Genomic DNA, 15,894 nt, shown 5'->3' with positions numbered 1-15,894 from the left:
TCAAATAAATAAAACAATTTAAAAAGCACTTACGTATAATTAAATTATTAGAATGTCAAATTAAAATAAGCAATTCTAAAATAAAAAAATAAAATAAACGTACTAATAATTAAATAAATCATAAAGCTGTCCAATTAAATCAAATATTTGTAAGTAAAAACAACCAAAATAAAACGGTTACTAAAAATATGTTTACTGTATTTGTTTATTTGTCTGCATGTGACCATTAACTGACATCAGAGAACCACCAACATGAATGTGTTGTTAAATTATTGAAATATTAACTGATCTCAAAGAGGTTCAGCTGATGAACACTTGTGAACTGCTGTTCAAAATCACGCGCACACACACACACACACACACAGGCGCGCACACACACAGGCGCGCGCACACACACACACACACACAGGCGCGCACACACACAGGCGCGCGCACACACACACACACACCAGCAGAGGGCAGTATGGACCGCAGCAAATCAGTTCATTCATCTCTTCTGAGGGTTTTCTCTCTGTATTCGAGGCGTCTGCACTCACCCAGTCCCACGCTACTGTTCTCCAGCAGGTAGCTCAGGTGATCAAACATGGCCTTCTGATTCTGACGGCTGATGCGACAGAAGTAGCACAGGAAGCGGCAGCAGCTCGCCACCATCTTCGGAAACGCGATTTCCTGTTCCAGAAGGAAACATATTCAGGATTGGTTCAGTGTGAATGCAGAGCAGAGCTCATGAGTGTGTGTCATTGATCTGCTGTGTGTGTGTGTGTGTGTGTGTGTGTTTGGATCAATACTGGACAGCAGAGGCTCAGGCTTATTAAAACACTGCAGGACGTCAGAGAGAACAGAAACGCCATCAGTGTGTGTTACTGCAAACAAACACACACACATTACAGAGGACAGTATGGAAATATGGAGCTCATCTGCGTTGCAGACATGATCATGTAAACAAAAACTTATTCTGGATGCAATTAATCGCAATTAATCGTTTGACAGCACTAATATATACAGTGTATATACACACACACACACACACACACACACACACACACACAGGTATAAATACATATATAGAGAGAGAGAGAGAGAGTGAGTATATAGAGAGTATGATTGTGATACTATTATAGTTTTTATTACTATTATGAATCAGTTTTTATCTTTATATTTTGTGTCTTCATTCATTTTCATTAATTTTATCGTTTTATCATTTTTAGTAGGTTTTGGGTTTTTACTTTTTTGTTTTACACTTTTTTTATCGTCTGACACTTGAAGGACTAATGAACTGCTTCTTTGAATGAATCAGTCAAAAAGACTCACTAGTTATTCTGAATCAGTCTAATGAATCTCTCTAGAGCAGTGGCCCTTAACCAAAAGAGACATACAATTATTCAATTATATTTTAAAATAAATGTAACTCAGCTCAAATGCTTAAAAAAAAACAAGATGCAAACTGAAATCCTATTTCTTTTTCCCCTTCAACTGTGTTTAGTGAAGAACATAGCGAATCAGAAGCTTGAATCTTTTACAATCACTAAATTAATCAGGGTTAACCCTTTTAACATGTCAACATTCACAAATTATAATCATAAAAAATAAGAAGTTAAACTGTCACAAATAGAGTAGAAATACCAGACAGCATTTAATATATATATATATATATGGGGTGGTGATGGCGCAGTGGATAAGACACATGCCTTTGGTGTGAGAGACCCGGGTTGAATCCACTGTGAGACACCAATGTGTCCCTGAGCAAGACACTTAACCCCTAGTTGCTCCAGAGGCGTGCGACCTCTGACATATATAGCAATTGTAAGTCGCTTTGGATAAAAGCGTCAGCTAAATGAATAAATGTATAAATGTAAATGTATATATATATATATATATATATATATATATATATATATATATATATATATATATATATAGTATTGTCCTTCTGTAGAGCTGCTTTACAGCTTATGATGAATTTTACAACATTAACACTTATTTGTGACCCTGGACCACAGAACCAGTCATGAGGGTCAATTTTCTGAAATTGAGATTTAATACATCATAATACATGCTGAATGAATGATCTTTGCATTGATGTATGGTTTGTTATGATAGGACAATATTTGTCTGAGATACAACTATTAGAAAATCTGGAATCTGAGGGAGCAAAAAAATCTAAATATTGAGAAAATCTCCTTTAAAGTTGTTCAAATGAAGTTCTGAGCAATGCATATTACTAATCAGAAATGAAGTTTTGATATATTTACGGTAGGAAATGTACTAAATATCTTCATGGAACATGATCTTAATATCCTAATGATTTTTGTCATAAAAGAGAAATGTATAATTTTGATCCATACAATGTATTGTTGGCTATTGCTACAGATATACCTGTGTTACTGATGACTGCTTTTGTGCTGCAGGGACACATATATTTCTGTGAAGCTGCTCTGAAACAATCAGTATCATATAAAGAGCTATATAAATAAATGTGACTTGACTTGCAGGAGTTATTAATTTATGATGTGGTGATATTGAGGATTATGAACGCGGTGAGGGTTTTTTCAATCTTGAGAAGTTGCTGAAGTTTGTGTCAAACACACCTGAGACTTTCCTCCTCCCAAGACGTTCACCATCACCTCCATGACGGTCTCGTGCATCCCCAGAACACGCATCAGGTTAGGATGCTGGTAGAAGACCTTATTATTCATGATGTCCCTGAGAGACACACACACACACACACACACATCAGATTCACGCTGTTAAGCACACTCATCTGGAGCTGCTCCTGTTCTCTGAATCAAGCAGAATGTTTCTGAAAGAAGTGTCTTCTGCTCAACAAGGCTGTATTAATTTGACCAAAAATATTATTGCAATTTAAAACAGCTGTTTTCTATATGAATATGTGTTAAACTGTAATTTATTTCTGTGATCTGCAGCTGTATTTTCAGCATCATTACTCCAGTCTTCAGTGTCACATGATCTTCAGAAATCATAATAATATACTGATTTACTGCTCAACAAACATTTCTGATTATTATCAATGTTGAACACAGTTGTGCTGCTCAATATTTTTGTGGAAACTGTGATACATTTTATTTTTCAGGATTCACAGATGAATAGAAAGCTCAAAAGAACAGCATTTATTTTTTAAATAGAGATATTTTGTCACATTATAAATGTCTTAATTAAATGTGACCCTGGAGCACCAGAAGTGTGGATATAACTCAAAAGAGAGAATGACGAGTTGATTTCTCTGAGATATAATCTCGGACTTGCGAGAATAAAGTCAGAATTTTGAAATATTTAAATTTTAATGCATGCCTGCTGCCACTGCCAGACAAAAAACCGACGACAGCTGTGGTTAAACGAGATAAAATGAGCGGACTGGACAGAAACGATCTCAAAAATGCTCGCGTTTGCAGTGCACACTTCTTATCAGAAGTACTTCTTCAGTACTTAAACAAGCTAACAGACTTCATAGCTAGCGTTAGTGAAGCGGTCAGGGGGATCTTTCTGCCACCACCTAAAAAATCTAAAAAAAATCTAAAAAAACCCACAGAAAAATCTCACAATGTTTACTAACAGAAAAAGGGTCTATTGTTGGCTATTGCTACAAATATAACCGTGCTACTTATGACTGCTTTTGTGCTCCAGGGTCACATATGTAATGAACTTCTAATTAATCTTATTTTGAAAAGCAACTGGAAAGCAAGACAAAACTTCTCTTTTTTGCAGTGTAACTGCTGCATATTGTATTTTTGTGGCTGTGGATGGAGTTTTGTGTTGAGCTCGTCCTCACCCGAGGCCGTGGATCATCAGCTGCTCCTCCTCCTTCCCCATACGGACGCTGAGCAGCGAGCGGATCTGGCCCAGAGACGCCAGCAGGTGGATGGTGTCGTGGACGGAGGCGGCGCTGATGGTGTAGGTCTTCCTCGTGGCTCGGAGCAGCTCTCCGATGCTGTCATACTGTCGTCTCAGCAGACTGAACATCAGACGAACCAGCTCTGGATCCTGGATGTGCGTCTCCTGAGCCCAGCTCACCATCGTCTGAGAGATCAGCTCCTTCAGATTTGCTTCACACACACACACACACACACACAAACACACACGAGAAGAATTAATGCATTCATTTAGTGCATTTAACGCCAGCGGGTTTCCTCAATATATGCACCACTGATTTACACAAAGTTCTTATTGTTACATTTTAAGACTGTCCTCCTCCAACAATATAGGTCATTTGTGCAAGCACTTTATTACGATCTATATTTATTTTTTTAAATTAAATAAAAAAATAATGATAGTGTCGTGTTGTGTCTGTCGTCATGACATACGGCTGTCATTAACAATCAAAATGCGTGTTCATTTAAATGCAATAAGCCTCATTCATGAAACATTCGTAAATATAGGAGTAAATTAATTTGCGCGTAAAACGGACCTTTTATCCCCTATCTGTACCGCTCAGTACTTCCACGAGTGGGCATATAAGCCCCGTCTGCCAGCCCATGCCCAGGCCGCCAAACTCGCGCGACTTGCGCAACACTGGCTGCTGGAGGGGGCTTCATCGGCCAGTCAGGTGGTGGAATGTGTGGTAATAGATCGTCTTCTCCGAGCCCTTCCCCGTTCTCATCGACAGGCGGTGGGAATGAGGAACCCAACCACCACCTTGGAACTCGTGGAGGCGATCGAGCTGGTGGATGCAGCCAACGCCGGGACGCTGGGGAGCGAGCGCTGCCGTTTCCCCGGAGGGTGGTTCAGGAGAGACGCACATCGTAGGGCACCCAGCGACCACTGAGCAGGCCAGCGGTTTCCCCTCCGCGGGATGAGCCCATGCCGACAGAGGCTCCCGCGCTTCCCGCACGGACCTGGTTGGCAGGCTGCATTGTACACTGCGACCTACCGGTTGGAGCTCCAGAAGTGGATGTGAAGGTTAACGGAAAACCGTTCCGGGCCATCCTGGATTCCAGCAGTGCGGTCAGTCTGGTGCAGTATCACATTCTTGCTCCACGCATGGAGTGTAAAACCTTCCTCCCCATAACATGTGTCCACGGGGATACACGACAAGTGCCCGCTCCCAGAGTGACCATTTCTGGCGTGTCCGGCAACTGGCCTGTAGAAGTCGGGGTCGTGAAGGATCTTCCCGTGCCCATGCTGATCGGGAGAGACTGGCCCGGGTTTGACCGCCTACTGGCCACAGCGACGCAGCCTGCCAGCCCCCGAGGGGACCGCTGGAGATGGAGGCCCATGAAAGGACCTCGCCAGCGCCCCGTTCTTTTGGCCTCGGACAGCGGGAGAGATGGTGAGTCCCCCTCCAAAAATACTAACCTTTTCTATGATGTCTTTCAACAGGTGACGGGAGGGGGATCAATTGGAAAGGAACAACGAGAGGATGACAGGTTGAGGCATTGCTGGACACAGGTCCGAGTCATCGAAGGCAAGGAAGCTCAGCCTGCCCCCCATCCTCTCCCGCACTTCGTTGTCCAAAACGGCCTGCTCTATTGTGTCGCCCAGTGGAGGGGGGAGGAAAAATTATTGTTGTTGGTGCCACGAACAAAGACTGAGACCGTACTGGAACTGGCACACTCACATCCCTTGGCAGAGCACCTTGGAGCTGCGAACACCGTCCAGCGGATCCGCGACCACTTCCATTGGCCCGGGCTTAGAAGCCGAGGTGAAGAGGTTCTGCCAAGCCTGCCCGACCTGCCAAGTGACGTCACCCAGGACGCCTCCCCCAGTACGCTGATACCGCTGCCCATCATCGAGGTGCCCTTCGAGCGCATCGGGATGGACCTTGTGGAGCCGTTGCCCAAGTCTGCCCGGGGACATGAACACATCCTGGTGATTGTCGACTATGCCACCCGGTATCCAGAGGCAGTTCCCCTCCGAAAAGCCACCGCTAAAGCCATCGCCCAGGAACTCTTCCTGCTCTCCAGCCGAGTCGGCATCCCAGCAGAGATCCTGACCGATCAGGGTACCCCCTTTATGTCCCGACTAATGGCTGACCTCTGCCGGCTGTTGCGGGTGAAGCAGTTGAGGACCACCATCTACCATCCCCAGACCAACGGACTGGTCAAACGCTTTAATCAGACTCTGAAGCAGATGCTGAGACAGGTGGTCGTGGAGGACAAGCGCGACTGGGACCTCATGATCCCCTACGTCCTCTTCGGGATCCGCAAAGTTCCCCAGGCCTCCACTGGATTCACCCCCTTCGAGCTCCTCTTTGGCCGACAACCCCGCGGCCTCCTGAATGTGGCGAAGGAGGCCTGGGAACAACAGTCAGCAGCCCATCGCTCAGTGAAGCGCAGCAGGCTCAACAGCGCCACTACAACCGGGCAGCCCAACCACAGGAGTTCCAGGCCGGAGATCGAGTCATGGTCCTAGTCCCCAACGCGGCTTGCAAGTTCTTGGCCACCTGGCAGGGGCCCTACACGGTGTTGGAGAGGATTGGGCCGGTTACTTACCGTGTGCGTCAGCCAGGAAGGAGAAAAGCCGAGCAGCTCTCGGCCAGCGTCCTGCAGTACGACATCCGGACGCCACCAGGGATCGTCGTCAGGCAACGGCCCTACCGTGTCCCTGAGGCTAGTCGGTAAGCTATTGAGGAGGAAATACAACAAATGCTGAAGTTAGGGGTGATAGAACCATCCCGTAGCCCGTGATCCAGCCCAGTCGTGATGGTCCCGAAACCAGACGGCACCCTCCGTTTCTTCAACGACTTCCGTCGCCTCAACGAGGTCTCCGAGTTTGACGGGTACCCCATGCCTCGGGTGGACAAGCTGTTGGATCGACTGGGAAGGGCCCGATATATCCCGACATTGGACCTCACCAAAGGTTACTGGCAGGTACCCCTCTCTGAGAATGCCAAACCTAAGACTGCTTTTTCCACCTCTAGTGGCCACTGGCAGTACCGGACCCTTCCCTTCAGCCTTCACGGGGCACCTGCCACGTTCCAGCAGATGATAGACATCCTGTTGCGGCCCCATCAGTCCTACGCCGACGCTTACCTGGATGACGTTTGTAATCCATTCCGAGACGTGGGAAGACCACCTGGACCGGTTACGGAGGGTGCTCTCGGAGCTCCGGAGGGCTGGGCTCACCGCCAACCCTCGCAAATGCCACCTTGCACTCTCCGAGGCGAAGTACCTGGGCTTCCAAGTCGGAAGGGGTATCATTCGGCCACATGAGAAGAAGGCGGAGGCGGTACGCTCCGCCCCGAGACCCGAGACCAAAACCCATGTACGAGCCTTTTTAGGGTTGGCGGGATGTTATCGCTGCTTCATCCCTAACTTCTCCTCTTTAGCCACCTCCCTGACAGACCTGAGCAGGAAGGGGCAGCCGGAGAAGGTACAGTGGACACCAGCAGCGGAAGAAGCCTTCCAGAAGGTAAAAGGGGCTCTCACCTCGGCACCAGTCCTCCGAGCCCTGGACTTTAGCTGCTCCTTCCTGCTGCAGACGGATGCCTCCGACACGCGACTGGGAGCTGTCCTGTCACAGATCCAGGAAGGTGAGGAGCATCCTGTCATTTATATTAGCAAGAAGCTGACCCCGGCTGAGAGAAACTACGCTGCGGTAGAAAAGGAGGCCCTGGCTGTCAAATGGGCAGTCCTGGAGCTGCGCTACTACCTCCTGGGCCCTTCAGTGGATGGCTCACGCTAAGGACACCAATGCCAGGGTGACCCGATGGTTCCTCGCACTCCAGGACTTTCACTTCATTGTGCGTCATCGGGCTGGAGCAGCGAACGCCAACGCTGACGGTCTCTTTCAGATCTGGGCAGCTTTCACAGGTCTGTCGGGGGTCACTCCCCACCCACCCCCTATTTCGCCACGGGGTGCCGAGCGTCCCGAAACTTCATCAGCGTCGCCCTGGAAACAAGCGAGGAACACTTTGTCTCACCTTCACATGTAAATAACCACATGATCTGCGCGCATGGAGACGCCCAACATAAACAGAGTCAGGAGTGAAGAGTTCATCGCTGCTATACTGTTAGCTTCTGGAAGAAGACGCGCTGAGTAAAGGCTGGATTTCCCTCAAAATAAGAGCAAGAGTTCATCAAGTAGAGAAGATCGATCTGATGAGTAAGTAATGCTTCTTTTCTGCATTAGTTAACGTGTTATTGTGACATAAACTTGAACACATTACTAGTTGGGCTTTTCCCAAACTACAACACGATGAATGCTACGCATCGAAGAAAGTTTAGACCATGTTTATTATTAATAATCTGTTCACAAATATATTTTAATAGCGTGCTAAATGATAACAATTAGTTCTCAAATATAAAATATATTTTTTATAGTGCAAAGTTCATCCTTTTATAGTACAAAGCATGCGTGAGTCTATGACTGCAGAATCATATCTTCTATACTATAAAATCATACATGATGTTCAGCATGGTTATATGACTACAAAATCATTGTTGGGTTTTTCCCAAACTATAATTCCTGACTATGTTTGAAATCCAGTAAAACATTTTGAATATGATGGGCAATTCATTGTATTTAAATTTCTTACGGCACGATGATGTTTTCATGCATTTTATAAAACAATAAAAGTAATATGAGAGTACATTGTAACTGATGAATGCTACGAGTCTAAGTATGTTTAGAACATGTTTATGATTAATAGCCTACTCTGTTCAAAAATAATTTTAATAACGTGCTAAACAATAATAATTAGTTTCTCAAAAATAAAATGTCCTTTTTTTACAATAATACAAAGCATGCATGAGTCTATGGCTACAAAACCTCCATATATAAACATGCTCACAAATGTTTTTTATTTTTTTTGGTTGTTTGTATTTTATTGAATCAGACACCTGCACCACAGATGATGAATCCTGCTGACTTTCAGCCTCTTCCATCTGTTTTCCTCTGAGAGCGCTGCACTAACATCAGATGTTCAACTACACTGATATTCTATGGTAAAACAAGATCCTTGACTACTGATAACGTTTTTTCTTCTTGAATCCATGGAAAGTAGCAGAAACACTTAAATAACATGTAAATATCAGGTATGATTAATTTGTTTCACTTGTTGAACAGAATCTGTTGCAGGAACGAGTCAAAGTCTGTGCACATCTCTGTGGTTAGATCAGTGTGCACAATAATGTGTCTTTGACCTTCATTATGTATGTTTTGATTATACTGTGTTGTAAATAAAATACAAATATTTTTAAAAACCCATTTTTCAATCTCCTCACATTCTCTCTAACCTGTCTCAGTCACACTGATGGGCCATTAGCAGCTTTAGGGGAGGGCCCTTTGTCTCTCAGATGAGAATCACTTCATATTCAAGGCTACTACCACTCCCACACATATAGGCTTTAACAATTTAAATCAATATATTGTTTTCTATGAGCAAATAAGATGATTTTCACTTAATTTTGAAGCAAAAATTCTAGGCTACAAGATCCGGTTCTCAAAAGTCTTGTGATCAGTTGTTCTGTATGTGTTTTATGGTCTTATTGCAGTGACTTCAAAATTTTCGTTTTTCACTAACCACGCATAAACGTTGATTTCTCAAAAACACAATCATGTACATAAATGCTGCTAACATATTATTGTAGCCCAGTTTGTGCTGTTTACAGTGTTATTAGACTTTAGCCATTTATATTTTTATAAGCAACTGAAAAAAGCACAAATGTCAGGGAATGCGAAAGTTCTCCAGGCCCCCAAAACACCCTCAGAGGGTTAACTCGCCTTCTCATTTCTCCGACAGACAGCAGCGTGTGACCGACCAGCCCCACTGGAGCACCGCACGGACTCACTGCACCGGGAAAGAAGGAAGAGAGCACTCACCGCACCGGAGCACCCACAGGGACTTTTCCCCCTTGTTGCACTTCCCTCTTTTAAAATAAAGCCACCCTCCGGGGCATTTAACCTGCAATCCCTGTCGTGTGATTCCTCACCCCGTGACAATAAATAAATACATTTTAAATAATTAAAATATAAATTTTACTATTAAATGTAAATAAATTTTTTTTAAATATTGCAGAAATATTAGTCATCATTAAAAATTGCTATATTCATTTACAATGGTACTAACATGGTGCATTACTTTAGAATGATATGTTTTTTTACTAAAAATCTATGGTAGTACTGTGAGTGCTGCGGTGTAATAAAGCTCATTCTGATTCTGATACTAATGAGAGAGGAGGGATGCCGGAGCAAGTGCTGTGTGTGTGAGTTCGACTCTTACGGGACTCTAAGGAAAGGGACTGCTGGGAAAACATGTGCTCAGCTCTTCTGTCAGTCTCTCTCTTCATGAGTCTGTCTGTCAGCTGTAAATAAGTGTTTATAGAGCAGCGCTGATGAACGACCCCTGAGACCGTAACATAACGTCATCCGCTGAACAAACGCTGAGCTCAGGAGTGCCACACTTAGTGTGTGTGTGTGTGTGTGTGAGAGTGTGTGTGTGTGTGTGTGTGAGAGTGAGTGTGTCTGAGTGAGTGAGTGTGCTTGCGTGCATGAATGAATGAATGAATGAATGATGCATTTATATAGCGCTTTATTGTGTATTGCTGTACACCCAAAGCGCTTTACAATCATGTGGGGGGGTCTCTCCTCAACCACCACCAGTGTGCAGCATCCACTTGGATGCATGCGTGCGAGTGTGTGTGAGTGTGTGTGTGAGTGCGTGTGTGTGTGTATGTGTGTGTGAGTGAGTGTGTGTGAGAGTGAGTGTGTCTGAGTGAGTGAGTGAGTGTGCGTGCGTGTGTGAGAGCGTGCATGTGTGAGAGTGTGAGGGTGAGTGTGTGTACGTGAGGGTGAGTGTGTACGTGTGTGCATGCGTGCGTGTGAGAGTGTAAGGGTGAGTGTGTGTACGTGTGTGTGTGAGAGTGTGAGGGTGAGTGTGTGTACGTGTGTGCGTGCATGTGTGAGAGCGTGTGTGTGCGTTTTTGTGACAAATGAGGACATAAATGTGTATAATGACACAGGTATTACAAGGTGAAGGTGACTTTTCAGGACATTGCCCCATGTCCCCACTTTTCAAAACGCTTATAAATCATACAGAGTGAGGTTTTTTGGGGGAAAGTAGAAATGCACAGTGTCCTGTGAGGGCTAAGTTTAGGTGTAGGGCAATAGCACACACAGTTTGTACAGTATAAAAACCAATACACCTATGGGATGAACCCACTTTTCACAAAAACAAACGTGTGTGTGTGTAAAGATGTGGTGAGCGGTCACTGTGAAGGGAAAAACACTGTGATCAGCAAACCAAAAGTGCAGCAGTTTTTTCCATTAAACCCTTGAACTGTTTGAGTAAATCTCACACAGATACAAGTCCTGCTCAAGGTTTCAAAATGAAATGAAATAAAATGAAAACAGCAAACCTTGCACACAAATGTATGGCTCAAAATAAAATAAATAAAATATTTATTAATTGTGTTGACTGTAAAATCCTCTGGAAAGTACATGTGATGTTTGACATACGGCTAACCTAGCATACGACACAGGACTGAATGATTAGCTTACAAGGAGCGCTCTGCTCTTTCTCTGTGTGCTCGCGCTCAGATCTCTGCGGTTGACCTTTGATCTTGTAGACGAGAGCGAGCAGACGAGCTTTAATAGACGAGTCCTGAACCTCCTCATCCTCCTCCACTGGAATCCCTGCAGGGACACAGATGAAGAACAACTCAATATCAAGCACCAGGAATCACACAGTTTTGGAAAACTTGGATATGCTGTATGAGGAAAAAAGTGTGATTTCTAGACCTGGAAAAGACATGGGAATTAATAAAATGCAACATTTATATGGGCATTTGTGTAACAAATATATATTTTTTCCTAGTTATTCAAAACTCTAAACAAATGTATCAGGTATAAACTGAAAAAAAAAAATCTCCAGTACATCATGAGCAACTGTAAAAGTCTACAGTGGCATTTTTATAACAAATATAAATTTTTCTAGTTAATAAAACAGTTGTCATGCCAACTTGCTACTGTAAACAGAAGCTTGCAACGCTTGCCCCGCCTCCAAGTTCTTCTGATTGGTCCACTGCTTTGGAACTGACATTGATGAGCGGCGCTGCGTGCAAAAATTAAAAATGTGGCGCTCATGTGCGAGGCACTACAAAAGATGCGAGCGTTAAGGTCATGCACGTCCGTCAAGCGCGTGTTTACCTAGAAGAACAATGGAAAAGTAGCACATTGGAATGGAAAAATGTGTTCTGTGTGAATGGCCCCCTAGTGTGCAAGGACCTTAAATATGACCCTGGAGCTTTACTTAATATCCTAATGATTTTTGGCATAAAAGAAAAATGGATAATTTTGACCCATACAATGTATTGTTGGCTATTGCTATATACCCCAGCGACTTAATATACCCCAGCGACTTAAGACTGTTTTTGTGCTCCAGGGACACAGATGTCGTACCGCAGTGCAGCCGCAGCTCGCCGTGGAAGTCGTACAGCTCCTCCTGTATGTCTGCGGGACACGGACAGTCCTCGCCCATGTGAAAGTTCAGCAGCATGTTAATCTGAAACACACAGAGAGAACATGATGCTGAAACCGCGGGAGAAACGACGACTGCAGCAGGAAGTGACATCAGCTGATCTGAGCGGAGGAGAAGCACCTGTTCCTGTGGCGGCGAGCGAAACTCTTTGGTCTTTTTGGCGGTGACGGCAGCCGACATGTTGAGCGCCAGCATCAGCTCGTTATAGCGGAACTTCTGATTGAACTGAAGCTTGGAAACGAAGCTGTCGGAGAACGAGACGATGGCCTCGATGCGGTGCCTCAGCTCACAGTCGCAGAAATAGTGCAGCAGCTCACACATCTGCAGAAGCACACACAAGAGTCCAGAGTTAATAATGCAATATACACTAACACACATGCAATTAATACAAGAGACGAGACTCAAAAGAGTCTGAGTGATTCAAATTTCAGAACTCTTCCTTATTAATTTGATCAAAAATACAGTAAAATCTGTGAAATATTACAATTTTAAACAGCTGTTTTCTATGTGAATATCTGTAAAACTATCATTTATTTCTGTGATCAAAGCTGAATTTACAGCATCATTACCAGTCTTCAGTGTCACGTGATTATGTTTTATATAAATTATATTCACTATGTAAATTAGATTATAAGATATATTAACAGAAACACACTCACACACACACACATATATATTGTAAATCTGTAAAAAATATAGATTATGTGTGTGTGTGTGTTAAAAATTCTACAATTTACAAAACTACATTTTTAATTTTTATTAAAACAAAAAAAATAGATGTGTTAGAGCGGTAGTGAAGGAAAAACAGTAAGAACTGTCTTATTTCTTAGTCTTCATGACTTTATTATCCAAAAATGTGTAAAACAGTCATAATAAATACTACATTGAGGACTAAAATTATATTTTCCTGTAAAACCTACTTGAATGATGTGTATATAATATTTGAAGAAATCAGTGCTGCTCTCACCTGTCGTTTGACAGACTCGGGGAGCTTCTTCTCCAGCAGGCCCTTCACAATCGCTCTCCCGTCTCGCTCCTCCTCCTCTCCAGCTTCCACCGCCTTCTCCTCGGCTCCTGTCAGCCCTTCTTTGGCGTCGTCCCTGCGCTCTCCGAACACGCCGGGCTCGATCAGCAGCAGGATCTTGTGCGTGTCACGGCTGCTCAGGACTCCCATGCGGAGCAGCGTGCCGATGAGACGCAGGATAGGTACAAACTGGAACTCCACGCTTCCTCCGACCGGGTCACGGATGTGGTCTCCTCCGCCCTGCACGTAGAGAATCGGGTCCATTTTACACCGTAAAATTAAACAGTGAAATGTATGAAATTAAATGGGGTGTGGTGTCATGATTGAGAGCTTGCGATTGGGTCTGCGGGAGTTTGGGCAGGACTTTGATTCTTTTGATTCCGTGGCTCCACCTCACAATCTCTACTGCGCAGACTCTGGCTCCAAACTAATCTCTACTGTGCAGACTCTGGGCGCAGACTCTGGCTCCAAACGAATCTCTACTGTGCAGACTCTGGGCGCAGACTCTGGCTCCAAACGAATCTTTACGGCACAGACTCGGGGGGCAGACTCGTGCCTCCAAACGAATCTCTACTGTGCAGACTCTGGGCGCAGACTCAGGCTCCAAACAAATCTCTACAGCGCAGAATTGGCTCCAAACGAATCTCTACTATGCAGACTCTGGCTCCAAACAAATCTCTACTGCGCAGACTCGTGCTCCAAACAAATTTCTACTATGCAGACTCTGGCTCCAAACAAATCTCTACTGCGCAGACTCGGAGCGCAGACTCTGCCTCCAAACAAATCTCTACTGCGCAGACTCGTGCTCCAAACGAATTTCTACTATGCAGACTCTGGCTCCAAACAAATCTCTACTGCGCAGACTCGTGCTCCAAACGAATCTCTACTGCGCAGACTCGGAGCGCAGACTCTGCCTCCAAACAAATCTCTACTGCGCAGAATTGGCTCCAAACGAATCTCTACTACGCAGACTCTGGCTCCAAACAAATCTCTACTGCGCAGACTCGTGCCCCAAACGAATTTCTACTACGCAGACTCTGGTTCCAAACAAATCTCTACTGTGCAGGCTCGGGTTCCAAACAAATCTCTACTGCGCAGACTCGTGCTGCAAATGAATCTCTACTGCGCAGACTCGTGCTGCAAATGAATCTCTACTGCGCAGACTCGGGTTCCAAACAAATCTCTACTGCGCAGACTCGGGTTCCAAACGAATCTCTACTACGCAGACTCGTGCTCCAAATGAATCTCTACTACGCAGACTCGTGCTCCAAACGAATCTCTACTACGCAGACTCGTGCTCCAAATGAATCTCTACTACACAGACTCGTGCTCCAAACGAATCTCTACTACGCAGACTCGTGCTCCAAACGAATCTCTACTGCGCAGACTCGTGCTCCAAATGAATCTCTACAGCGCAGAATTGTCTCCAAACGAATATCTACTGCACAGACTCGTGCTCCAAACGAATCTCTACTACGCAGACTCTGGCTCCAAACGAATCTCTACTACGCAGACTCGTGCTCCAAACAAATCTCTACTACGCAGACTCTGGCTCCAAACAAATCTCTACTGCACAGATTCGTGCTCCAAACGAATCTCTACTACGCAGACTCTGGCTCCAAACAAATCTCTACTGCGCAGACTCTGGCTCCAAACAAATCTCTACTGCACAGACTCGTGCTCCAAACTAATCTCTACTGCGCAGAATTGGCTCCAAACGAATCTCTACTACGCAGACTCTGGCTCCAAACAAATCTCTACTGCGCAGACTCTGGCTCCAAACAAATCTCTACTACGCAGACTCTGGCTCCAAACAAATCTCTACTGTGCAGGCTCGGGCTCCAAACGAATTTTCATTTATGGGTGAACTATTCCTTTAACGTTAATAAAATAAAACAAAAAAGAGAAAAATAACTCCCTGCTCCTGGCTGAAGAACTTTAATACAGTTGCTAAAGTTCAGCAGTAATAAAATAACTTGAAATTTTCACATCATATCTTTTTGCATTGTATCGCTAAACAGTATCGGTATCGATAAAATCTAAATGATACCCATCCCTAGGTATAACCATAGATATGTATAGGTAAGATGCCCTATTATATAGATGGCGAATGTGTCTACGTGCTTGGAGCGGACGAATGGGGAATCTACCAATACATATCTAATGGTAAAACAACCATCATTTTCACTTTGCCACGCCATCATTTTCAAAAGTCTCCATTTTTGAGGGTCGAAAACGCCGGAGTAGTGTAAACGACAGGCATAACCATAGCAAAAGTTATGCGTTTTAAAATTTTTTGACTTTTGTTTTTTTTTATAAATCAGATTTTTTTTTCATCTTATTGGAATTGAAACTAGGAATCGATAAGAATCGGAATCAATAAGCAGAATCGGAATCTGTAAGAAGAATCAGAAGATGAATCGATAAGCAGAATCAG

General features: G+C 44.2%; 1 protein-coding gene across 1 annotated transcript in view; it reads right to left on the bottom strand.

Annotated features, from left to right (window-relative positions):
- LOC306850645 (ryanodine receptor 3) overlaps window positions 1-15,894 on the bottom strand; it is a 174,514-nt gene that overhangs the window by 79,019 nt on the left and 79,601 nt on the right. Inside the window, 7 exon segments of the mRNA XM_079386378.1 lie at window positions 537-669; window positions 2,589-2,703; window positions 3,788-4,061; window positions 11,455-11,589; window positions 12,355-12,457; window positions 12,554-12,754; window positions 13,401-13,697. Coding sequence (XP_079242504.1) covers window positions 537-669; window positions 2,589-2,703; window positions 3,788-4,061; window positions 11,455-11,589; window positions 12,355-12,457; window positions 12,554-12,754; window positions 13,401-13,697 — 1,258 coding nt within the window.

This window comes from Barbus barbus (genome assembly GCF_936440315.1).
Source record: "Barbus barbus genome assembly, chromosome: 30".
In the NCBI taxonomy this organism is placed as follows: domain Eukaryota; kingdom Metazoa; phylum Chordata; class Actinopteri; order Cypriniformes; family Cyprinidae; genus Barbus; species Barbus barbus.
The sequence above is the reverse complement of the archived record's forward strand: the minus strand, read 5'-3'. Positions and strand labels throughout refer to the sequence as shown.